Here is a 26,848-nt window from a genome sequence, read left to right as displayed (position 1 = left end):
TAACTCCAGGGTGCAGCCTGGACGATGGGGCGGGGCCCAGCCTGAACATGTGCCGCCCCGCCCCATCGACTGCACTCCCCCATTTATAATAATACAGTGCCCCTTAATCTGCACTATCCAACCACAGCACTGTCATTTAGTGCACCATCATTGTGATCAGTGTTTGCATTTCATCAGCTCATTTGCATTTTAAAGGACACACCCAAAAATTGCACATTTTTGCTCAGGCCTACAAAGTGGCAATTTTAACATGTTATAATTCATTATCTTTGGGGTATTTTGAGATAAAACTTCACATATGCACTCTTAATTGGGACATCAAAGACTTATTTTACATCTTAAAAAAAATCTCATAATATGACCCCTTTAAGATTTATGGCTCAATAATGACAATGTATTTGCACACACATTTATTATAAATTGAGATTAATTTATAAATTATCAAGTAAAAGAGAATAATGAGTTTATTTATGAAATAAAAGAATTAATATGGAAATTAACTTTATTGTTAACATTAATTAACTGATTGAGTTGTGTTTCATAATTTCACTGATATTTGAATATATTAATAATAGACATAATTAAATGTATAATCCAATCACAAATATCAATCCATTTAATTAAAAAGAAATATACAGCAATAAATATTTGTGACTGTAAATGAAATAAAATAAATGCTTTACCATTATAATATTATGCAAAATATATTCGTACATGCTGGTTACTCAGAGAGTCAGTTGCTATGGTTACTTACATAACACGAAAGTTACCTCCATTTTTTGGAACCAAAAAGAGAGGTTATCCGCTTACTTACTCCTAAATTTACCCGGGTAAGTCACATAATAAATGATAAGCTGAAATAGTAAGGATTAAAATATATTATAATTTTCTTTGCATATAATTCTGGTAATGGATTATCTGACGTCAATAATTATTTAATAGCAATAATAAAGGTCCCATAAGCTCCTTAGTTCAGACACTTATGATATAAAGGCAGTGGGGCTGTTAGATCAATTTGACTCCTCCTCCACATCCTCGTAGTCTGTTAAAAACACATTTATATTCATTACTGATGTAATTGCATCAAGATTTAAAAATTTAGGCAATTAGTTAAAGACACAAAGAACATTCACAGACAGAATTAAGGATTTAACAGCAGTGTGATTAAATCTAGATAAGAGCTTTCAAACAAATCATTTAATAGCATAAATAAAATAAAAACATAAACTAAATAACACATCTTTATTCACTGGCATTCTTATATCATCATATTCCTCCTCAAGTCTCAGACTAAATGACACTTGATAGGAGTCTTTTGGTTAACTGTTGTTCAATAGCAATAGAAACATAACTGCAGTGATTAAAGTTCAACTCACCATTTATATCTTGGCTGTTCTGTCTAATAATGATGACATCATCATAATTCTCTGGCACGTCCACTACACACATAAACAATAAACATAACAAATAGTAAACTTTATCTTCTAAGCATAAATGAAAAAACAAAAACATAACATACTTTCTTTTGCAATGATAGTGTTTGAAAAGAGCAGCTAACTATTTTTTTTTAATTAAATGATTTCCATTAACAAAATGCAATAAATGTGCATCATCACATGCATCTGTGATATTCCAGTGATTTATAACATGGGCAGTTTGCATTATGTGATTAATTTAAAGCAAAATGAAAAAAACATAAATGCGTTCATTACTAAAAACATTTTGTTCTTTAAACCGGTCTCAGTGCTACTCAATTGAGACGGCTGTCAGTCACCCAATCACAGCGAATGATTTCCTGTGTCTTGCCACAAGATGGCGCCAGTAGCAATATCAGCGGACTCCGTTATTGCTCGCTTGTTTTACTCATTCAAGTGGATGACCCGTAGTGTAATAATGTAGGGAGTGGTAAACGAGTTTATGGGGATCGTTTTTGAGACAGCCCATATGTGCAACAGAAACATAACTGCAGTGATTACACTTCAACTCACCATTTATACCTTGAATGTTCTGTCTGACAATGATGACATCATCATAATTATCTGGCACATCTGCTACACACATAAAATATAAGACCATATAAACAAAGAATAGTCAGTAAACACACATTTTATTAAACACATGTAAGCCTAAATTAGATTAAAAGAAATCATTTTAGAGCAGACATATCATGCTTTTAAATCTGTCCTTTTTACATATAAATCATCTATTTGTGGTCTATATAAAGCAAAACTGCAATGCTTGGGTCTGAATTCCTCATTATTATAGCCCCACAGGCCCCCTTTCTACCCCTTTTCTGATGTGCATCTGAGAGCAACTCGTTTTGGTACTGTCTTTTTAAATGCACGTCATACCCTGCCCCCTCTCCAGGTTGCAGAGGTGACACTCGGTTAAACTCCACCTCGTTCAGCCATTTTTGTAGTTTTATAGCAGAGATACGATTATCTAGCGGCACAGAAACTTTTTATTCACTAGTTATTCACAAAATGTCAACAACGGAAGACTTGTCCATCCAGCCTTACATGTTCGCGCCAGAGTCGGAAATGGAGCGAGATGAAAATGAAGATGACGAACCTGCAGAACAACCTCTTCATATGGAGGTATCGCAATGGTGTGTTAATGCCGGCTGTCTTATTTCAGAATATTAACAGTTATAAAGTTGACTATTATTCTTAGTTAATTGTAAGTTGTTGTAAAATGCTATAACTTTATCCTGGGTTGATGACCACATACGACATCCGCAGGCTGCAGCCTTCGGATTGAGAAACAGCACTGCTAAACCATGACAACCGTGTACTTTACTGTTTTTAAAGTTATTTACAGCTTACCGAAGTGCTCTGCTTGTCGTCTCCAAAGATAGAAGTAATTGACCCCTCAATCAGATGAAGTCTATCGGCAAATCCTACTTTATACTGGTGGAGGTTGGTGAAATAGTTATCCTTGAAGTGCTTCGAGGAATGTCAAAAAATGACATTTCCGTGAAAAATAAAACTCAACCAGGCACAGGTTCAACCGAACATTTTGATTTACTCTCTCGTAACTTCTGCATCCTTGAGCTTGGACTACAATATCGCAGCGAGAAATTGAAAATGGCGGATTGCTCGTAGTGTTGGGCTGGAAGTCGATGTCCTTATTTAGCAGTTCCGCTGCAAATACTGTGACGTAATTGTTCAAAAAACGTAATAGATAATAGAAAAATCAGAACCGGTTGGAAAATATGACCAAAACAGAATATAAAGATATCAACAAAGCACCTGAAGAGACTAATTTCAACTTTTATGTACTTATAAACACTACAAATATACAACAAAATGCATTTAAGAGCTAAGAAAGTGGATTTAGCATGATATGTCTCCTTTAAAAATGAAAGGCTATGAAATCACCTCCATGAACATTATTAAGTACACTCATTAATAAATTACACATTCAATATAAGACTTACAGTTTTTATTCACTCCTTCAGTTTTAATTATTTTATAAAGTTTTACATACTCATTTAAGTGGACTATATTAGTAGAGCATTATGAATGAAGGGTATGGGGCAATTTTGAACACAGCCCACGTGTGTCATCTACAAATGTAACTTTAAACACGGCATCACACTAAAAACCTATAAACCATACTATTTTAACTTAACACATAGGCTTAAATACAGTATTTCACTAAATATTATTTATTACTTCATATTTCACCATATTGCTAAAAACTATACCTGTCTGACGATCTGCCGACAGTCCAACAGTGATGACATCATTATAGTATCCTGGTGTGAATTTCTGTTCTGCTGCACAATGTAGGGCAAAAACAGAGGTCAAATGAAATCATTTAAAACAATGGAAGCATGACGGGTTCACAATGTTACTGACATTTTATGCCACTGCCAGTGGGGACATCATTATCATATTTAGTTATGAATTCTATTGCGAAAAAATAAGAGGACTGTGATACTTTAGGAGAACTGTGGTGTAAATTGTAGGATTTCTGAGAATCCTGACATTTCACTTAACAGCTGAATTTGTATATTTATTAATGAATTGTGTAAATTAGGTCTTCAGCTCTTTAACCTGAGAAAAGTTCATCTTCATTTTCATATCCAGAATGCTGTTCTTCAGAGATGAGACTCCCTGTTAAAGTGAAGCATAAATAGTCAGAAACATGTTGATCATTACAAACAACTTCAACCTACATTTACATCACAGAGCACATGTGTTATAAGAAACAGAAGATTCGATCAGTGGATACTTATTAACCCATTACTGAATTATAATGGGAAACACACATTGCATCTTCGCTAAATGAACTGTATGAACCCTTTTTCACTCAAATAACCACCAACACACACAACCTGTATAGACAGGAAGAAACAAACACACATGCACATAACATTACATGAACCCCCCTCCCCAACACGCACACATATACACTGATGTACACACGCGCACACATGCACAAATAACTGTAAAGATGCACCTGCAGCTCTGTGGAGGAATTGTGTGGTTTGAAGCCGGAGGTTTAACAGGACTAATAATAGACAAACATCAGCTGTCTGATAGACTCTAATCTACAGTTTGCTCATGTTTCCTTTTTCTGTTTTACTGATGTCTAAAACCTTTAACAAGATGACAATGATGTGTGTGTTCGTGTCTCTCCATTCTTCAACTAACATATGAATTTCTGAACAGTTATAATCTTACACACTTAAATAACATTACGAATGAAGACTCACCTCTCCGAGTGAAGTGTTTGTGTGTGTTTGTGTGTCTGTGATCAATCTCTTCATAAACTGCCTCAGTCTGAGTCCTGTGTCTCCTCTTAGAGAGAGCTGTGAGTGTAGACACACAAACACAACACATGACTGATGATACATTGAATAATAAATAGGGCTCTGTTTGAGCGAGCGTCACTTTAGCACAGTGCCACACGATACATCACAAGTGTGATTATTGGCAGGGATTAGTATATTTGTTATTCTGTGCATTGTGTGCAAACATGCAGGTCAGAAATTGTAAATGTGTGGGATCAGTGACATCATTTTATGTTCCCCTGTAATGCTAAATTTAGGACATAGACTTTAAAAGCACCAGCTGGTAAAATCCCCGGACTGCAGATGCATTTAGACATAATGGGGAAATTCAGTGGGATTAACCGTTTCTCACAAAAACAACCCAATATCAATTGCAACCTTATTTATTTATTTACAAAACTAAACTTGCATGTGATGTGGATACCTCTCCTCATCTCTCTGTTGTGTTGAATCAGTATCAGCAGCGGCACTAAGAGCAGTAAGAGCAAAACTCCCAGTACAATCACAACCACTGGGGGATTGAAGAGAGGAGGAGTTTGTGGAGGAGTCACTGATCTCCTGTTTGTCTGAGAAACTGAAGGAGAAGCTGATGTTGTAGAAACTGACAAGTCTGTAAAGTAAAAAAACACAGATATTAAAGAAACTGCTGAAATGATAATGAATTGATCTCTCAGTGTTTTCCTCTCACCTGCACAGATGAGTCTAACTTGTTCTTTGTGTGAGCAGTCAGTGTGATTTTTCAGGACATGAGGACAGTCCCACAGGTGAATCTCAGTCCCTCTGCACTCGACTCTGTTCATCCACACAACACCTTCACCAGCACCAAACGCTTCATTCGCATCAGCACTCAATGCTGCTCCACAACCCAGCTGCCTGCAGACCACCTGAGCATCTCTGATGTCCCACAGATCATCACAGACTGAACCCCACACAGAGTTATGATAAACCTCCAGTCTCCCCGAACACAAACCCTTCCCTCCACTCAGTCTGAGAGGAAGATGATCTACATCACACACATCAAACTACATTTACAACAACTTGTTATGAATTAAGTATAATACTCAATTCAATAGATATTTTTTTCCATATAAACATACTTGAACATTGTTTCTGGTAAGAAGATGGTGAGGTAGAACATGACAGGCGACTCCGAGGTGACTGATGGGTCTCCTTCTCTGATTTTAAAACATGTTAAAAGAACACTGATATTCAGTTCAATCTCTGATGTAATAATAATTTTAGACATTCATCTGGCTACCAGCGCCGGCCGATGACTTCTCTTTGAGAGCGCGAAGCTCGTCACAACATGTATTTAGCTCATTATGTGTGTGGCTCGTCATGTCAAAAAATGTTAATCTATATGCATTACACGTCATGTCAAAATACATGCCTGCTGCACACGCTTCAGAGTGGTTTACTGTATGATAAAAGAGACGTTCACGTTTGCCAGATACTCACTTAATCTCATGTGTAATCAGAGTTTAGTGTTAGTGTCTTGCAAGTATTTTGTGAAAGGTGACACTTTTATCATAAACCCTTTCAACGCATGTGCTGCAAGCACATATTTTGAAATGATGCACATAGGTTCACATGACGTAACAAACACATTTTTAATTCGTGCCCCTTTGGAAGAGAAGTCACCGGCAGCCACTGCTGGCTAGTTTTATTTTTAGAAACATCAGTATACTTCATTTCATAATAAAATAAGACCATCTAACATCTGGTAAATACTTTCTTACCTGAACAGGTGATTTTGACAGAATCATTGTGACCACAGTAATTTATTCCCCAGGGTAAAGATGGACACTGCCATAGGGTAGAGTCATCTGATCTGCATTTTAGTTTATTTAGCCAATTCTGAGATCTCAGTGCATCTGAATAACTGGGTTCACTGGCAGATCTTCCACAGTTAAGCTCTTGACAGATCAGACTCGCTGTGTCTCTGTTCATCTGATTGTTGCAAACATTACCCCAGGATCCATTATAGAAAACCTCCACATTCCCTTCACAGCCTTCAGTTAACCTGTGCTCTTTAAACTCTAGATTGAAAACACAATTTATATCAATTACAGTACTTTAAATTAAACAATAAATATTTCATAATAGATATATCTTATGAAATATGTAGGCTATAGAGATGCTGAAATACATATTTAAATATATTTTATATAAATTGTCTTTATATATTAAGTATGGTGCAGTGCACTGTTTACCTGAGCACACGACTCCTACATCCTCCTTATGGTTACAGTCATGATCTCCCCAGACCGGTGAAGAGCAGCTCCACAGTGACGTCTCATTCCCCTCACAGTTCACATCATCCAGCCATATGGGTCCAGAACCAGGACCAAACCAGGCTGGTACTGGCTGATTACTGAGAGCCACTCCACACTGCAGCTGTTTGCACACCACATGAGCATCTTTAATATCCCAGGAGTCATCACACACTGTACCCCATGAGCCTTTGTGAAAAACCTCCAGCCTTCCTGCACAATCTCCACCAGAACCCACCAACCTGATGGACCTCTGACCTGAGATACAAAAAGAAAAACAGTAAATGCACATGAACCAATAGATTTACAGTTAAAATACAATGATGTTGTGATTCTTACTGTGGCAGGTGATTGACAGCTGTTGTGTTGCGCTGCAGTTGAGAGTTTGTGGAGAGCTGCAGTTCCTCAGATGATCTTCAGTCCCAGAGCACTGGAAGCCCATCACACACTCATAACTGTGTTCATCACTGGATGAAGAGGAGTTAGTGAAGTTCAGCACAGAGCCACAGCCCAGCTGTCTGCAGACCACAGAGGATTCAGTGAGACTCCAGGAGTCCAGCAGAACTCTCCTCCAAACCTGATGAATGTAAACTTCCACCTCACCCTCACACTCTCTCTCTCCAGACAACCTCACTCGACCATCATGAAGAGACAGAGAGGAATCTGGAGAAAGGATTTGACATTTTCAGATTGATTACGATCACACTACAGTAACTTCATGTTAATGACAGAGTGAAGTTCACTCACTAGAACAAATGACTCCAACATCTTGTTTATGAGAGGATTCAGCTCGACTCCATGAAGAGATTGAACATTCTGAGAGTTTTGTTTCATTCCCCTGACAATCAAACACATCAGCCCAGATTTCACCAGATCCCTCTCCAAACCAGTCCACTCCCACAACAGACACAGCAATCCCACAATTCAGCTCTCTACAGAGAACATTGGCTGCTCTCATATTCATGCACTCATCACACACTGAGCCCCATTTACTGAAATACTGACGCTCAACTCGACCAGAGCAGATATCAGAGCCGTTCACCAGTCTGAGTGCTGTGTAACCTGAAAAGAGAAATATCAGTTAATATACAGAGAATGAAATTAGATGCATGAAAATAGACATTTTTCAGTTTCATCATTTGTATATAAAAGATCAAAGAGGAATAAAATATTTATACTCAACCAGAGCAAATTACTCCCACATCATTGTCATGTGAACAGTTGTTCTTGTTTGAAGATTGTTGTGGACAGAAGTTTATTTGAGATTCATTTCCTCTACATTGAATCTCTTGTGTCCACACCTGCCCCTCTCCTTTAACAAAAGTATCTGCACCCAGCAGCTGTACAGGAACCCCACAGTTCAGCTCTCTACACACAACCTCTGCATCCTGATCATCAAACACAGCATCACACACTGACATCCAGGTGTTCCCACGGGCCATCTCAACTCTCCCAGAGCACAAATGAGAACCAGCAACAAGTCTTGACCATCCATTGTTGATGTCATCTGATAATATTAATAAAATGAACAACAAGATCACACAATGAAACATGATTAACAAGTCTGGAAACTTTGTAACTATTGAAATAAATGATAGGACATATAGGAAATATAAAACAAAATTTAACATCAAATATAAAATCTCTGTTGTCACTTAAATATATGGCATACTTTTAAAAAACATAATCCTAACCATTTAAAGTATTTCCATTTGTACATTGCATGAGAATGTGATTCGAAAGATATTAATAATAATAATAAAATAATAATTCATTACATTTATATAGCGCTTTTCTCAACACTCAAAGCACTTTACATATGAACGGGGGAATCTCCTCAACCACCACCAATGTGCAGCATCCACCTGGATGATGCGACGGCAGCCATATTGCACCAGAACGCCCACCACACACCAGCTTATTAGTGGAGAGGAGATGGAGTGATTTAGCCAATTAGTATGAGGGATGATTAGTAGGCCAATGGGCAAGTTGGGCAAGGATGCCAGGGGCAAACCCCTACTCTTTTCAAAGGACATCCTGGGATTTTTAATGACCACAGAGAGTCAGGACCTCAGTTTAACGTCTCACCCGAAGGACGGTGCTTTTTGACATTATAGTGTCCCCGTCACTATACTGGGGTGTTAGGACCCACACAGACCACAGGGTGAGCACCCCCTGCTGGTCTCACTAACACCACTACCAGCAGCAACCTGGTTTTTCCCAGGTGGTCTCGCATCCAAGTACTGACCAGGCTCAGCCCTGCTTAGCTTCAGTGGGCAAGCTGTCTTGGGCTACAGGGTGATATGGCTGCTGGAATATTAAATATTAGGCAACAACAGATTACAAAATTATTTAGAAACGCTCACCCGAACAGATGACTCCAGCATCACGAATATGAGTACAATAGTGAACACCTCATTCATTTGATCTACACTTCTTTAATGTGGACTCTGATCCACCACATCGCATATAATCCTTCCAGATCTGTCCTGATCCTTCTCCAAAGTGAGCTCCATGTAACATCTGTACAGCTTCTCCACAGCCCAGCTCTCTACACACCACTGCAGCATCTGTCAGATCCCAACTAAAGTCACACACTGTTCCCCATTGACGGCCATGAAGAACTTCAACTCTACCAGCACAAGGACTGCTACCATTCACCAACCTCACAATCAAATCTGATTCATATAAACGGATACAAAAACACAAGACTATAAAATGTATATTTATAATATGCATAAATATTTAAATGCATACATTTTTTGGCCCCAAGTTTGTAATAAGAGGATAGCTTTATGAAGCTTACCTGAGCAGATAACTCCAACATCTGTATCATGAGCACAATCACTGACACCCCATTCACTTGATCTACAGTTCTCCAGTGTGGGCTCTGATCCGTTACAGTCCACTTCATCCATCCAGATTGGTCCTGATCCTGGTCCATAGTGAGACCCATAAAGCACCTGTACGGCCTCACCACAGTTCACCTCTTTACACACCACTGCAGCATCTCTCAGATCCCAGTCATCATCACACACTGTTCCCCACTGATCATCATGAAGAACCTCAACTCTACCAGAACAAGGACTGCCACCATTCACCAACCTCACATTCAATTCTAATACATATGAAACAGAGACATGCAAGTCATGATAACATACCTGAGATATTTTAACTTTAATTTATAAAATATAATTTGACCCCAAATAGATAGAGAATCTCACTTGAGCAAATGACTCCAGCATCATGATCATGACCACAATACTGAACAGCCGATCCACTTGATCCACAGTTCTTCAGTGTGGACTCTGTTCCATTGCATTGCATTCGTTCAGTCCATATTGGTCCTGATCCTTGACCAAAGTGAGCAATACCCAGAGGCTCTCCACAGCCCATCTCTCTACACACCACCGCAGAATCTTTCATATCCCAAACACGACCACATAATGTAACCCACAGACCACCATGAAGAACCTCCACGTTGCCAGCACAAGGACTCTCAGCATTCACTAACCTTACACTTAAATCTGACACATATAACAAGGAACAAAAAGACATAAGCAAAAATGAATTTATGATAAAATTAATATTTATAAGCATAACATTGTGTATTTACAGAATATATGCAGACAAGCTCACTTGAGCAAATAACTCCAACATCTTTATCATGAGCACAATCACTAACACCCCACTCTCTCGATCTACAGTTTATCAGTGTGGATTCTGATCCATTACAGTCCACATCATCCATCCAGATTGGTCCTGATCCTGATCCAAAGTGAGAAATACCCAGAGCATCTCCACAGTCCAGCTCTCTACACACCACCGCAGCATCTGTTAGATCCCAACCATTACCACACACTGTTCCCCATTGACCATCATGAAGAACCTCAACTCTACCAGCACAAGGACGATCACCATTCACCAACCTCACATTCAAATCTGAGACATAAAATAGAGATATAAATGCATCCTATAAAAATAATGTGACTTCATCTAGGAATTAGAGTATATTGATAATATATTGAAAATCATAAATGTATTTTGAGCCCAAGTGTGATTTAATAACAGAATAATAATTTGAGAAACCCACTTGAGCAGATGACCCCAATATCAAGACTATGATAACAGTTATTAACACCCCATCCACTTGATGTACAGTTCTTCAGTGAGGACTCTGATCCATTACAGTGCACATTATCCATCCAGATTGGTCCTGATCCTTCTCCAAAGTGAACAATAACTAGAGGCTCTCCACAGTGCAGCTCTTTACACACCACTGCAGCATCTGTCAGATCCCAGTCATTCCCACACACTGTTCCCCACTGACCATCATGAAGAACCTCAACTCTACCAGCACAACGACTGCCACCATTCACCAACCTCACATTCAGATCTGAAAATGTGAAATACATTTATATTAATGATAAGCATAAAGTATTTAAATTGTGAGGTATATTTATTTTATCTTACCAGCAGTAATGGTCATTACTACAAAGGAGAGGTAAACAAGTGTGAGACAGATCTCCATAATCCTCTACTGTACACACAGACTGATAGAGAATAATGAGAAGTCAGTGTAAAGAGAGAGAGAGAGAGAGAGAGAGAGAGAGAGAGAGAGACCAATCACGCTCTCTGTTACCTTATTAGAAATAAGAAAGGAAATCATCAAACAACTTGAGTGACAAATCAGAAGAGATATTTGTGATTTTCTCCATATATATCAGCAGAACGTCAGCGCTGATGAACGACGCTCCTCCCTCCATGTTCAGGGGATATGAACACCTGCAAGATTGAAGATAAATTTACATCAAATCCTGTTGTGTGCAGGGGTACAGGAAACTATATGATCACTTCAAACACACTCATACACTTTAATATACTGTACACACATATATACAAAAAAAGATATATGCTTTTGAGAAAGTAAATATTCTATGGAGATTTTAATTTCAAGTTGTGTTAATATGAAAAAAGAAGTCAGTACATAAATGAATAAATGCAGAATAAATTGTTGTAAAATGTAGAAATAAACACAACTGTCTTAATAAAAAATAAATAAAGAAACTATTCAATACATTTACAGTACAATAAATATACCTGCAGTAGAATTTCTGGCTATTCAATATTGTAATACTTCATTTGTCCACTAAATGGCAGAACAATCAAATCATCAGTAAATATTGTCATGTGGTAACTTCCTCAGCGTTGTAATACTGTTTAAACTTAAATCCAGATTAAAAACACATGAGCTCAGTTTCCTATTATGATGGCACATGGTGACAAATCTTACCCTCTTCATTATTATTTTAAAACTTACCTGTTTGACTTAGCAGTATTTGGTTCAACTATCACCTGATATTTGCTGCATCTCATGGGTCTTATTACAATCATGAACTTATCAGGTTTATATTGAATGTTTAATAATAAATATAATCAAGTAAAATAATAATCAACATATCATTGCATGTGTGTTACATGGAGTTGCCTCCGCCAGTCACCAGTCTCAGATTGAGTATCACTGTATCTAAGTGCCCCAAAGCTTTCTGACAGAGAGCCATCACACTCATATTTAACCGATATTGCTTTAATAACATACGACTGGTTAAATAACATTTATAAGCAGCATTAATCACAGTTTGAGAGTTATTTATCCTCTGCTGCCACTATGCGGTCATGACTGAAACCACCGCACACAACTCTGATCTCTCACACATGAACGCGCTCCAAACATCACGTGCGTCAAGACCACTAACTGTTTATTAAAACACAATATAGGTAAATTTCCTGTTTCTAAAACGAAGTAATTGATTGTTGACATATTTTGGCAATTTAAGACGTGAGGAGTCAAATCGATGTTTAGTTTTGATTATTAATGTCTGAAGTCACTCTTACGTCATCATTGTGGTTCTCAAGCGGCTGTGTTGTGGGAGCACTGCGGTGAGGTTTTATTCACCAGAACCTTTGCATCTCTTTCTTTATCTCTATTGCTAAAATTTAATCAAATATTGTGCACTTGAAGAAATGAATGCCTTATTGATGTTTGTGTAAAATATAATGCTCTCTGATATTTAATACTCTTGTCCAACCATCAAAGACTATATTTATAAGTTTGTCGTAAACTACAGCAGCATTCTATACATTTTCTGAAAAAATGAAAATCTGATGAAAATGATCTTTAATAATAATGACATCAAAATAATAGGCCAAATATACAGACTGTTAAGATTTATTCTTATTTGCAAAATAATTTTAAGTAGAAAAATATTTTCCAAGAACAAAAAAGACCATAAGGCACCGAAGTTTTAGTAGCAAAATTTTAATCACTTAAACTCCTTGAAGCTCCTGAAGCTGTAAAATGATTTCATGAGGCAGTGGTTGTGGTCATTGAGTCATACAGACTCCTCCACCACATCGGCGTAGACTGTTGTGTAAAACAAAAGCACTTTTAAATTTGTCTTTGTTAACTGCATTAATATTAAAATCAAATCCCATTTAAATAAGTAATGCACATCTATTAATGAAATAAAGGTTAATAACACAGCCTACCCAAGACGTTTGTCACATCTTCACCGTCATTCTTCACATTGTCATACACCTCCTGAACTCCCTCTGATGAAGTCACATGACATGCAATACACATATATACATACTGTACACGTGTATATGGGGGGGGGGGGGGGTGAGTGTGTAACAAAATATGTAAATAGATGCATTTTCCTTCTTGAGTTTCTGAGAATCATTGTGGTTACACCTTTTAAAGTTTTTATGAATTATGTTTAATAGTCATACATATGAAATGTATGTGTATGGGCTGATAATTGTGAATTGCTGTGTAACTCACCTATAACTCCTTGAAAGTTCTGCCTATTGATGATGACATCATAATTGTCTGGTTTGTCCACAAAAACATAACACATAACAAATCCCATCAGAATGACAAAGAGACAGTAAACCTACATTATATCTGTACTGAGCGTCACTTTAAAATGATGTTACGTTACAAAAACAGCCTAGAAATGAAGTAAAATCACCTTTTTGAAGATCAGAGTTTTGTCCTGTGGTGATGACATCATCATACTGCTCAAGTGTGTCTTCTACAAATATAACATGAGACACACGTCATCACACCCATATAGATATAAAGTATATTTTCTCATCATGTACAGATCTTATATTTCATCTTAATACAGAATAACAGAAGTGCACCTGTCTCACTGTCTGCTTTTAGTCCATCAGTGATGACATCATCATAGTATTCTGCTGGGACTTTTTTCACCATCTCTCCTACATCAACACAAAACATGTTGGAAAACAAAATACTAAATGTGCTTTTGTATGAGACCAAAATCAAGTGCTAATAAAATCATGTGATCAGTCAATTGGCACAGACAAAGCGGACCAGCACTACCTCACGTACTGATGATATGAAACTTTGGCAAGCAGTCATATGTTAACATAAACACTTATTATCTATTATTGTCTGAGGGTATCTTAAAAAATATAAAACCTCTGAAGCATAAAGTTGTGTTCAGTCCTCTAACCTGAAAGAAGCTCATCAGCAACTTCATATCCAGAATGCTGTTCTTCAGAGATGAGACTCCCTGTTAAAGTGAAGCAGAAGAGTCAGAAACATGTTGATCATTACAAACAACCTCAACCTACATTTACATCACAGAGCACAAGAATATCACATCAACCTATTTTATCTAGATTTATATTAAAACTTTATTTAGACATGAAAAATATAAGTTAACTTCATTCTGCAAACACACACCTGTATCCTAACATGAACTCAACTCTTACCGGATTCAAGATAAACAGACAGGAAGAAGCGCACACACACCTGCATATAAACTTACAAGCATATGAACCCCCCTCCCCATTAACCTCCAAAAATAATCACACACACACACACACACACACACACACACACACACACACACACACACACCTGCTGCTCTTGTTTGAAGCAGGAGGTTTAACAGGACTAATAATAGTTGAACATCAGCTCTCTGATTAATCTACAGATTCATCAAAATACACAAACAACTTACAAACATCAGACTGACTTTAATATTTAAACATTAATTTCATTTAATGAGACAGAATGTGGATCTGAATTTCGAAACCATCAAATCTTGAATACATTCAAACATGAGGACTCACCTCGCTGAGTGAAGTGATTTTCTCTATTTGTGTGTCTGTGATCAATCTCTTCATAAACTGCTTCAGTCTGAGCCCAGTGTCTTCTCTTAAAGAGATCTGTGACACACAAAGCTGATGTCAGTTGACTGATGATACACTGAACAAGACTAGTAAGATTGATGTTGATATCAGACTTCAGTATCCCAGATCTATACCTGTATATGAAGTGTGGATCTCTGTATCTCTCTTCATTACTCGGTTGTTCTTGATCAGTATGAGCAGCGACAGTAACAGCAGCAAGAGCAAAACTAAGAGCAGTAAGAGCAAAACTCCCAATACAATCACAACCACTAGAGGAATGAAGAGAGGAGGAGTTTGTGGAGGAGTCACTGATCTCCTGTTTGTCTGAGAAACTGAAGGATAAGCTGATGTTGTTGTGGCAGAAGTTGTGGTCACAGACAAATCTGTTACTGGAAAAACAGACACATATAATAAAAAACTGTTGAACATAAAATGAATTGATCTCTCAATGTTTTCTTCTCACCTGCACAGATGAGTCTAACTTGTTCTTTGTGTGAGCAGTCAGTGTGATTTTTTAGGACATGAGGACAGTCCCACAGGTGAATCTCAGTCCCTCTGCACTCGACTTTCTTCATCCACACAACACCTTCACCAGCACCAAACGCTTCATTCCCATCAGCACTCAATGCTGCTCCACAACCCAGCTGCCTGCAGACCACCTGAGCATCTCTGATGTCCCACAGATCATCACAGACTGAACCCCACACAGAGTTATGATAAACCTCCAGTCTCCCCGAACACAAACCCTTCCCTCCACTCAGTCTGAGAGGAAGATGATCTACATCACACACATCAAACAACATTTACATCAACACACTCAAACATAAACTTGGATTTAAAAGTGAAATTTACACAGAATAGATATTTATCATATTTTTAAAGAATTGTATTTATACTTGAACACTTTCTCTGGTAAGGAGATGGTGAGGTAAAACATGTTAGATGAGTCCGTGGAACTTCATGGATCACCTTCTCTAAAATTATAACATGATAACATATCATTCGCCTTTGAACACACAGGTCAAACACGTCATTGTCTGAGACAACATAGTGACAAAACACGCTCTAAAGAACAGTCTGTCCATGTAGGGTTGCTGTAGAAACATGGCGTTGCAAAATAGTGAAGTACATGAAAGGGGACCCATGGTTTATGTAGATAAAACACCTCATTCTAAGGTAACAAAACATTACAGTTCATTTATTTAGTTATTTTTATTTTCTCACCAGAGCAGGTGATAAAAGTCACCTCATTTTGACCACAGTTATTCTTTCCCCAGGGTGTAGTCGGGCACTGCCACAGATTTGAGTCATATGGTCGACATTCAACATTATCCAACCAGTTATAAGCTGACGGCACTCTTGATGTTGAATAAGACAGACTGCCAGATCTTCCACAGTTTAGCTCTTGACAGATCAGACTCGCTGTGTCTCTTTCCATCTGATTCCAGCAAACATTACTCCAGGATCCATTGTAGAAAACCTCCACATTCCCTTCACAGCCTTCAGTTAACCTGAGCTCTTTAAACTCTAGATTGAAAAGAAAGTTATATCAACTTTGTACAAAAGTAAATCGTTCTTGATCTTTCAAAGTATATGTAATTAAACATAAATTACATTTCTGTATTATAGATCCACATCCACATTCTGTTTACACAAACTGTTTACCTGAGCACACAACTCCTACATCCTCCTTATGGTTACAGTCATGATCTCCCCAGACCTGTGAAGAGCAGCTCCACAGTGACGTCTCATTCCCCTCACAGTTCACATCATCCAGCCATATGGGTCCAGAACCAGGACCAAACCAGGCTGGTACTGGCTGATTACTGAGAGCCACTCCACACTGCAGCTGTCTGCACACCACATGAGCATCTTTAATATCCCAGAAGTCATCACACACTGTACCCCATGAGCCTTTGTGAAAAACCTCCAGCCTTCCTGCACAATCTCCACCAGAACCCACCAACCTGATGGACCGCTGACCTGAGATCAGATACAGAGTTAACTAAAGACCATGTAAACCCATTTTAATGAATCATATGGATAGATATTATAATTCTGACCAATGCAGGTGATTGACAGCTGTTGTGTTGCGCTGCAGTTGAGAGTTTGTGGAGAGCTGCAGTTCCTCAGATGATCTTCAGTCCCAGAGCACTGGAAGCCCATCACACACTCATAACTGTGTTCATCACTGGATGAAGAGGAGTTAGTGAAGTTCAGCACAGAGCCACAGCCCAGCTGTCTGCAGACCACAGAGGATTCAGTGAGACTCCAGGAGTCCAGCAGAACTCTCCTCCAAACCTGATGAATGTAAACTTCCACCTCACCCTCACACTCTCTCTCTCCAGACAACCTCACTCGACCATCATGAAGAGACAGAGCGGAATCCGGAGAAAGGATTTGACATTTTCAGATTGATTACGATCACACTACAGTAACTTCATGTTAATGACAGAGTGAAGTTCACTCACTAGAACAAATGACTCCAACATCTTGTTTATGAGAGGATTCAGCTCGACTCCATGAAGAGATTGAACATTCTGAGAGTTTTGTTTCATTCCCCTGACAATCAAACACATCAGCCCAGATTTCACCAGATCCCTCTCCAAACCAGTCCACTCCCACAACAGACACAGCAATCCCACAATTCAGCTCTCTACAGAGGACATTGGCAGCTCTCATATTCATGCACTCATCACACACTGAGCCCCATTTACTGAAATACTGACGCTCAACTTGACCAGAGCAGATATCAGAGCCGTTCACCAGTCTGAGGTCAAAGAAACCTGGACAAAGATCTCAGAGGTTACTAAAATAATACAAAAAAGTGAATGGAGATTTAATAGAGATATATGTTTTTGGCATTACACATTACATTACTAAAATACAGAAAAGTAAAAAAAAAACATCCCGTAAGATGAAAGAAATATTAAATTAATTTATAAACAGGTTCAGCATTGGTATTTACCAGAACATATGAGTCCCACATCATTGTCATGAGAGCAGGTTACTTGAGTTATATTTGATGATGGACAGAATCGAATGAATGATTCATTTCCTCTACATTGAATCTCTTGTGTCCACACCTGCCCCTCTCCTTTACCAAAAGTATCTGCACCCAGCAGCTGTACAGGAACCCCACAGTTCAGCTCTCTACACACAACCTCTGCATCCTGATCATCAAACACAGCATCACACACTGACATCCAGGTGTTCCCACGAAGCAACTCGACTCTTCCAGAGCACTGATGAGGTCCATCAACAAGTCTTGTAAACCTTCCATAGTTTATGGTTTCTGATTATAAGGACAAAGTGAACAGCACAAAAGATTTTTAAGAAGATAACACAGTAAAACTCTTCTCATCCATCAACACAACTTTACATTAACAAGTCTGGCAACTTTGTGATTTTAAGAAATGAAAAAATTTTGATAATTTTTTATGTTGGAAAGAAATACTAAAGTGATGAAGAATATTAAATGCCATCTGTCAACTTAAAATTTCAAATGGCCTTCAAAATAATCTTTAGCGGAATCGGTGGACTTCAGCAACCCTTGTTGCTTTAAGTGCCAATGGTTACAGTTAAAAAAAATGAGAACGTTTCAGTGCTTTTAACTCAGTAATAAATATAAGTTAATATCATTTTAGATTCTGTTTCTTAACAAACTTATATCTAAGTCTACATCTATCTACATTATGTATAATCTACATGTACTTTATAAGGCTACAGATGGTACAATCATCCCAGAGATGTGATTAAATTTGTAGTTGTACAGTCTCGAAATAGCAAACAATTGCAGTGAAAATCAAAAAATGGATGATCTTCTGTTGGGTTTAGGGTACGGCTATATTAATAGACATGAGCCTACCGAATTTCCTACATATACATAAATGTAGCGAATAGGTTGGTTTCTTCGTTAAACTTTTATAGGATCAGAAGTAAATTTTCTCCACTTCTGACACGTGTGCAAACTTTTATGAGTTTTCAAACACAATCTGGTTTCTAGTTTCAAATTAGACCAAATTAGATGCTTCTTCAGGTACAGGCACTCAACTTTGGAAAAAGCAAAAAAGTGCTTTTTGTCAATTCTGAACCGTCACCACTGGAGTGTAATGCAACATAAATTGCTGAAGTCAACAGATTTTACAAACAGACCAACCAAATAATGATGCTGACATCTTTGTATGGTTGTTTTTACTCCGTGTAATTCGGCTACAATTTTTAGGTGAAATTTGTTATTTTGATCTTCGTCTATAAAACAATGCATTACTCAGTTAAATGTCAAGCATGGCATTTCATATTTTGGCTTCTTCTTCATTTAAGAATATTTTTCTCCAGGAAAATAATTTTTAAAATCTAATGTGTGACAAATTGTATCAAAAACCCTACATAACAGTTATTACATTTAGAGAAGTTCACCTGAGCAGATGACTCCAGCATCTTCATCATGATCACAATCACTGACACCCCATCCATCTGAACTACAGTTCATAAGTGTGGGCTCAGTTCCACTACAGTTCACATTATCCATCCAGATTGGTCCTGATCCTCCTCCAAAGTGAGACCAATATAGCACCTCATCAGCCTCTCCACAGCCCACTTCTCTACACACCACTTCAGCGTCTGTCAAATCCCAGTCATCTTGACACACTGTTCCCCATTGACCATCATAAAGAACCTCAACATTACCAGAACAACGACTGCTACCATTCACCAACCTCACATTCAAATCTAAATACATATGAAATACATTGAAAGACATATAAAATACACTGGTATTATTAATAACTGTTAAGTATTTTAATGTATATATTTTTTCTATTGAGCTCAAGTGTGTACTTACCGGCAGTAATGGTCATTTTTACAGAGGAGATTAAAAAAAGTGTGAGACAAATCTCCATTATCCTCTACTGTACACAGACTGATAGAGAATAATGAGAAGTTAGTGTAAAGATTTCCGCTGTTCCTTCTGAAGACACTGAAGACTGAAGATACTGAAATATTACAACCCCCCTATACAGACAGAGAGGGGGGCCAATCACGCTCTCTGTTACCTTATTAGAAATAAGAAAGGAAATCATCAAACAACTCGAGTGACAAATCAGAAGAGATATTTTTGATTTTCTCCATATATATCAGCAGAACGTCAGCGCTGATGAACGACGCTCCTCCCTCCATGTTCAGAGGAGACAAACACCTGCAAGAGTGAAGATAAATTTACATCAAATAAATGAGACTGATTTGAGAGTAAGGAAACACTTCAGTATCTATTCAGCAACAAATCTTGTGTGCAGATGTACAGGAAACTTTATGATCACTTCAAACACACTCATACACTTTAATATAAACATAAAAAATAAATGCACTTCATATTCAGTTTTATTAAATGAAATGTATTGCACATTTAAACTAAACATTATGTGGTTAATTCTGTTTTTAAACAAACAAATAAGAAGAGAGTGCATATTGTAAGAATGATATATAACTTATATTATCAATATAAATGTATAAATATATTAATATAACAATTGTCCTTAAAACACAACATTTCTACATTTAATGTATAATCAATTTAAAATGTCTTCTGAATATAATATTTTCATTATACAGTACTTTCAATATTGTAATACTTCATTCATCCAATAGATGGCAAACTGTCAATCAAATCATCACTAAATGTTGTCATGTGACTATGAAGCGCTTCACTGATCTTTGTTTTGACTTTGTTCCCATTGTAAAAATAAAGTTATTTTTAAGGTAAAATTATTCTCACTAAACCCAACAGTACGGACCTACAACAGTCACAACCTTCATCAGACTTTGTGTTTTAACTCAATAAATCCAGATGAAAACACAGGGGCTCACTTGACTCTAATATTGGCACAACGCAAGAGGTGAAAAATCACCCCAATCACCTCTGATCATCATTATTTTAACATCTTACCTGTTTGACTATTTGGTTAAACTGTCACCGACCTTTGATATTGCTTGTGGCCTCGTGGTTCTGTCTTAATCACAGCCAATCTGACAGAAAGCCATATCACACTGATATGCGACCGATATTACTTTTATAACTAATTTAATAACATTTATAAGTAACATATAATCACAGTGTGAGGTTGATTTATCTTCTACTGCCACCATGCGGTCATGACTGAAACAACAGCAGCACACAACATGAACGCGCTTCAAACATCATCACACGCGCGGCAAGGACTACTGTGTTTAAATATAACTATTATAAATATAATATATAAATATATTAAATATAATATAAACAGAATAGAGGGAAATTTCGTGTTTGTGAAGCGAAATACTTAATTGTTGACATATATTGTGATTTTAAGACGTGAGAAGTTAAATCGATGTTTAGTTTTGATTATTAATGCCTGAAGTCATTCTTACGTCATCATTGGTGGTCCTTTACTCGTCAAACGGCTCTGTTGTTGTTGTGGGAGCTCAACTGAGGTAAATCTTACATGATTCTTTAAAAATGAAATTAAACTGAACGTCTGATAAAATTAAACATGTTTAAAGTGATGCTGCATATGAGGGTTCATCATATAATGTTCAAAGATGTTTCTGATAATAGTTAAAGATGGTGGGTAGACGATTGCTTGTTTTTGTAACAACCAACTTTAGCCTATATATAAACAAACACCGCTAATAAACGAACCGTCTGTGTACAATGTTGTTAACAGAAACGAGTGTATTTGAATCAGTTCTGCTTAAATCTTCTCTAATATCCGTCTCATATTTCCTCAGGAGATTTGCTTTACAAGACGAAGAAATAAAACATGAATGTGACAAACTACTTGACAAGCAAAGACGGATTTGTAGTTCAGTTAGAGGAGGAAAATCCTGATCATCTGAGACATCTTTACCTGACTGAAAAAAAACGACCTGTCCTGATTCTCCACTGCTTATGATCCACACATCCAAGGATGATGTACAAAACACGTGAATGTCCAAGAGAAACAGTACTGATGCTCAGGAGAAAGGACAGGTACGCAACAATTATCATTTTGACAACAGATAGATGAAGTAAAATACACGAAGTAGAGAGAAAGAAGAAGAGATGGAAACAGAGAACAGTGAATGAAGAGAAGAAACTCAAACACAACTGACATCTCTGCTGATCAAACTCATTCATGTCATGAAGCAGAAATCACAACACAATCTAAAAGATAAACCTCACAAAATTATGACTGTTTATTATCATCAGTTTTTCATTTGTATTTTTTATTGTGTTTTATTGTTGTGTAGCTTTATTGACTGAACACATAGAAGATAATGAGAAGATAAAGGAGGAGCTGAGAGGATAAAGAGAGGTGAGGAGAGAAGAAACTGACCATGATAACATCCAGTAGATGTGTGATATAATAAAGATATTACATTATAACAACACACAGACAGATTCATCACATTAACTGTACAGAAATACACATGTTATTAAGATGAAGTTGTGTTATTTGTTTTCTGTAGTTTCCTCAATCCTTTAATTTTATGATGAATCTTTTATGTCAGACACAAATCACTATTTAATATATATAAATAGATAATATATAAAGATAAAATATATTATAATATACATCTTTAAATGAGATCTAGAGGTTAATAACCTACCTAACAGGTTTGTCACATCTTCACTGTCATTCTTCACATCATCATACTCCTCCTGAACTCCCTCTGATGAAGTCACATGACAAACAACTCATATTGTGATTTGTAATACATCATGTCTCATGTCATAGACACATTTCTCTTTCTGACACTAACTGATAACAGCTGATAAAGTCACAATGACTGGATTAATGCTATAATAGACATACATAAGAAACTTAGATGTACTGCTTGATAAATGTGCACTTCTGTGTAACTCACCTATTACACCTTGAAAGTTCTGTCCATTGATGATGACATCATCATAACTCTCTGTTGTGTTCACATACATAAGAGATGAACAACAAATCCCATCAGAATGACAAAGAGTCAGTAAACCTACATTATATCTGTACTGAGCGTCACTTTAAATAGATGTAACGTTACAGAAAGAGCCTAGAAATGAAGTAAAATCACCTTTTTGAAGATCAGAGTTTTGTCCTGTGGTGATGACATCATCATACTTCTCAAGTGTGTCTTCTACAAATATAACATGAGACACACGTCATCACACACATAGAGATATAAAGTATATTTTCTCTTCATGTACAGATCTTATATTTCATCTTAATACAGAATAACAGAAGTGCACCTGTCTCACTGTCTGCTTTTAGTCCATCAGTGATGACATCATCATAGTATTCTGCTGGGACTTTATTCACCATCTCTACTACATCAACACAAAACATGTTTGAAAACAAAATATAAAATATCTGTATGTACATTATGAGACCATGAAGTCTGATCAGTCAATAAAGTCACAAACCTTTCAGGTCACTGCCATTGGAGACATCATCATAATATTCAATCTTGTAGTCTTTTGCTATAAAGATAAGAGACTCTGTGTATATTTGCTAAGTCTGTCAAGGATTATCAAATAGTTTGTCTTAATTTGAGTCAAAACTTTAATATTGACTTCAGTCGTCTAACCTGAGAGAAGCTCATCAGCATCTTCATATCCAGAATGCTGTTCTTCAGAGATGAGACTCCCTGTTAAAGTGAAGCAGAAGACTCAGAAACATGTTGATCATTACAAACAACCTCAACCTACATTTACATCACAGAGCACAAAAATATCACATCAACCTATTTTATCTAGATTTATATTAAAACATTATTTAGACATTAAAAATATAAGTTAACTTCATTCTGCAAACACACACCTGTATCCTGACATGAACTCATCTCTCACCGGATTCAAGACAAACAGACAGGAAGAAGCGCACACACACCTGCATATAAACTTACAAGCATATGAACCCCCTCCCCATTAACCTCCAAAAATAATCACACACACACACACACACACACACACCTGAAGCTCTGTGGAGGAATTGTGTGGTTTGAAGCCGGAGGTTTAACAGGACTAATAATAGACGAACATCAGCTCAACTCACAAACATCAGACTGACTTTAATATTTCTACATCTGATTTGATTGAATAAGACAGAAGTCTCACCTCTCTGAGTGAAGTGTTTGTGTGTGTTTGTGTGTCTGTGATCAATCTCTTCATAAACTGCCTCAGTCTGAGTCCTGTGTCTCCTCTTAGAGAGAGCTGTGAGTGTAGACACACAAACACAACACATGACTGATGATACACTGAACAAGACTGTAGTAAGATTGATGTTGATGTAGTTCAATATGTCAGATGTGTACTTGTATGTGATGTGTGGATCTCTGTACCTCTCCTCATCTCTCTGTTGTGTTGAATCAGTATCAGCAGCGGCACTAAGAGCAGTAAGAGCAAAACTCCCAGTACAATCACAACCACTGGAGGATTGAAGAGAGGAGGAGTTTGTGGAGGAGTCACTGATCTCCTGTTTGTCTGAGAAACTGAAGGAGAAGCTGATGTTGTTGTTGTGGCAGGAGTTGTAGACACTGACAAGTCTGTAAAATAAAAAAAACACACATATTCAAGTAATTAGCTAAAATTGAAATGCATTTATCTCAGTGTTTTCCTCTCACCTGCACAGATGAGTCTAACTTGTTCTTTGTGTGAGCAGTCAGTGTGTTTTTTCAGGACATGAGGACAGTCCCACAGGTGAATCTCAGTCCCTCTGCACTCGACTCTGTTCATCCACACAACACCTTCACCAGCACCAAACGCTTCATTCCCATCAGCACTCAATGCTGCTCCACAACCCAGCTGCCTGCAGACCACCTGAGCATCTCTGATGTCCCACAGATCATCACAGACTGAACCCCACACAGAGTTATGATAAACCTCCAGTCTCCCCGAACACAAACCCTTCCCTCCACTCAGTCTGAGAGGAAGATGATCTACATCACACACATCAAACAACATTTACAACAACACACTGAAACACATAGATTGAACACAGATTTTTACAATTTTATACAGTTTTATTTATTACATAAACATACTTGAACATTGTCTCTGATGAGGAGATGGTGAAGTAGAACATGACAGATTACTCCGAGGAACTTCATTTATCACCGTTTCTGAAATCATTACATGAGAAAATGTCAATTACGTAAGGAATAATTGATGATGGACCATAGTATTTTCGAAATAAATAATTCAAAGGACCGGAGTCAATTATTCTGCTTATACCACGGTTACCACAAACATCCTTCTGGTGGTTATTTTAAGACATTTGACAGGCCAGGTTTGCGTTTTACAGAAAAATAATCAACACCTGTGGAACATTTCTCAACCAATCAGAATAAAGCATTCATCAGGCCTGTGGTATCCACCTTATATTTAACGTAAATGTGGGCGCAGCCATCTTTTAGCTCCTTTGCGCATGACTTCCGGTGAGCCACTAAAGCTAATGGTAGTCCTATTGCGAGGGACACAAGTGTGCTGTTTTGACTGGCATTTTAATGCTTCTTATGAAATCCAGGAAGACCGGCATCATTTCTGCAGTTAGGGGTTGCCATAATAGCTGATAAAAACGCTGTAAATCTCTACAAAACATTTATTTTGACCATAATACACGCACAAGAGCTGAATGTGTATGTGGTGCACTTGCACCCATGATCTGTATCCACATTTAAACCTCAACAGTTGTAACATTTTAAACCATCACCTGAAAAGGTTAAAAACACAAATTCTTGATCTATTCCCTGTACAAACACTTGACTGACTTTCCCATTTCAAAGATACTGATATGCTTCTGTGCTATTATAGTTGCGCATTGAAGACACGTCACTCCTGAGCAACAACACGAAATGATTGAATTTATTTTCATATTAAATATCAGGCCACTTCTTAATTTCATCCTCTTACTTGGTCATACATGGCAGTTGTAGTAAATATTTACAATAACTGTTTAAATCAGGTTTTATGTGTGCTCCCACGACCGGCCGGCTATTAAAATGAATGTCTCAAACAAAAAAAGGGAAATACGTCACATCACTTACTTCCATGTTTGAAAATAAGGTGGATAAAACCAATTATTACACGGCTCTCTGGAATGCTTGATTCTGATTGGTCAGTTGAGACATTTGCAGGTTCGTTCTTTTCAAATAATAACCGCTCCAAAATAATAACGCATAGCCGGACTACTTGCACGAGTAAAATCGCTCCGCGCCAATAAAGATCAATAAAGATTACTGTCTGTTTGGCGTCATCTTGTGACAAACACTCGACAACCACGACAAGACACAGCTTACTGAGACTGAACTTGACAAAATAGAGCAGGACAGCTACGAAGCCAACACACAAAAAAATACAGAATGGGCATTAAAACTTCTCAAAGACTGGTTAAAGAGAAAAAAATGGAGACAGACAAGTATGAAGCAGAGGATCTTAATAAGGTATTACGATCATTTTATGCATCTGTGCAAAGTTTCGCGGAAGGATAAAAATGTTAATTTAAAACAACTATGCCAATAAAATGTTTCAAATTCACGTCGC

General features: G+C 37.4%; 1 protein-coding gene and 3 long non-coding RNA genes across 9 annotated transcripts in view; 1 reads left to right on the top strand and 3 right to left on the bottom strand.

Moving 5' to 3' along the window:
* Positions 1 to 416: 416 nt before the first annotated feature.
* Positions 417 to 4,763, bottom strand: LOC135775028 (uncharacterized). Of its 6 annotated transcripts, none has more exons than XR_012336557.1 (6): positions 4,724 to 4,763; positions 4,062 to 4,121; positions 3,710 to 3,778; positions 1,989 to 2,051; positions 1,377 to 1,439; positions 417 to 1,042 (listed from the first exon to the last, which is right to left on the bottom strand). It is a non-coding gene; the product is annotated as an uncharacterized lncRNA (long non-coding RNA). The 6 variants fall into 6 exon arrangements; XR_012336556.1 differs by having other exon boundaries at positions 3,710 to 3,781; positions 4,724 to 4,747; XR_012336558.1 differs by lacking the exon at positions 4,724 to 4,763 and having other exon boundaries at positions 420 to 1,042; positions 1,989 to 2,048; positions 3,710 to 3,781; positions 4,062 to 4,135.
* Positions 4,764 to 4,809: 46 nt separating this feature from the next.
* The window catches only part of LOC135774817 (uncharacterized), a 38,477-nt gene continuing 16,438 nt past the window's right edge, over positions 4,810 to 26,848 (bottom strand). The window contains 33 exon segments of the mRNA XM_073812169.1: positions 4,810 to 4,819; positions 5,226 to 5,411; positions 5,564 to 5,804; positions 5,899 to 5,976; positions 6,541 to 6,840; positions 7,015 to 7,327; positions 7,394 to 7,737; positions 7,822 to 8,136; positions 8,258 to 8,581; positions 9,435 to 9,752; positions 9,881 to 10,192; positions 10,299 to 10,601; positions 10,714 to 11,016; positions 11,168 to 11,470; positions 15,767 to 16,081; positions 16,200 to 16,212; positions 16,469 to 16,830; positions 16,969 to 17,286; positions 17,367 to 17,690; positions 17,775 to 18,089; positions 18,272 to 18,598; positions 19,723 to 20,034; positions 22,930 to 22,992; positions 23,188 to 23,238; positions 23,383 to 23,445; positions 23,558 to 23,635; positions 23,732 to 23,788; positions 23,896 to 23,955; positions 24,425 to 24,520; positions 24,622 to 24,852; positions 24,931 to 25,245; positions 25,351 to 25,361; positions 26,546 to 26,562. Coding sequence (XP_073668270.1) covers positions 4,810 to 4,819; positions 5,226 to 5,411; positions 5,564 to 5,804; positions 5,899 to 5,976; positions 6,541 to 6,840; positions 7,015 to 7,327; positions 7,394 to 7,737; positions 7,822 to 8,136; positions 8,258 to 8,581; positions 9,435 to 9,752; positions 9,881 to 10,192; positions 10,299 to 10,601; positions 10,714 to 11,016; positions 11,168 to 11,470; positions 15,767 to 16,081; positions 16,200 to 16,212; positions 16,469 to 16,830; positions 16,969 to 17,286; positions 17,367 to 17,690; positions 17,775 to 18,089; positions 18,272 to 18,598; positions 19,723 to 20,034; positions 22,930 to 22,992; positions 23,188 to 23,238; positions 23,383 to 23,445; positions 23,558 to 23,635; positions 23,732 to 23,788; positions 23,896 to 23,955; positions 24,425 to 24,520; positions 24,622 to 24,852; positions 24,931 to 25,245; positions 25,351 to 25,361; positions 26,546 to 26,562 — 6,978 coding nt within the window.
* On the bottom strand, positions 13,339 to 14,173 carry LOC135779204 (uncharacterized). Its single transcript, XR_010544715.2, has 4 exons — positions 14,109 to 14,173; positions 13,919 to 13,966; positions 13,624 to 13,686; positions 13,339 to 13,498 (listed from the first exon to the last, which is right to left on the bottom strand). It is a non-coding gene; the product is annotated as an uncharacterized lncRNA (long non-coding RNA).
* Positions 21,637 to 22,710, top strand: LOC135779202 (uncharacterized). Its single transcript, XR_010544710.2, has 3 exons — positions 21,637 to 21,771; positions 22,069 to 22,309; positions 22,570 to 22,710. It is a non-coding gene; the product is annotated as an uncharacterized lncRNA (long non-coding RNA).

Source organism: Paramisgurnus dabryanus, chromosome 1 (genome assembly GCF_030506205.2).
Source record: "Paramisgurnus dabryanus chromosome 1, PD_genome_1.1, whole genome shotgun sequence".
NCBI classification, from domain to species: Eukaryota; Metazoa; Chordata; class Actinopteri; order Cypriniformes; family Cobitidae; genus Paramisgurnus; species Paramisgurnus dabryanus.
The sequence above is the reverse complement of the archived record's forward strand: the minus strand, read 5'-3'. Positions and strand labels throughout refer to the sequence as shown.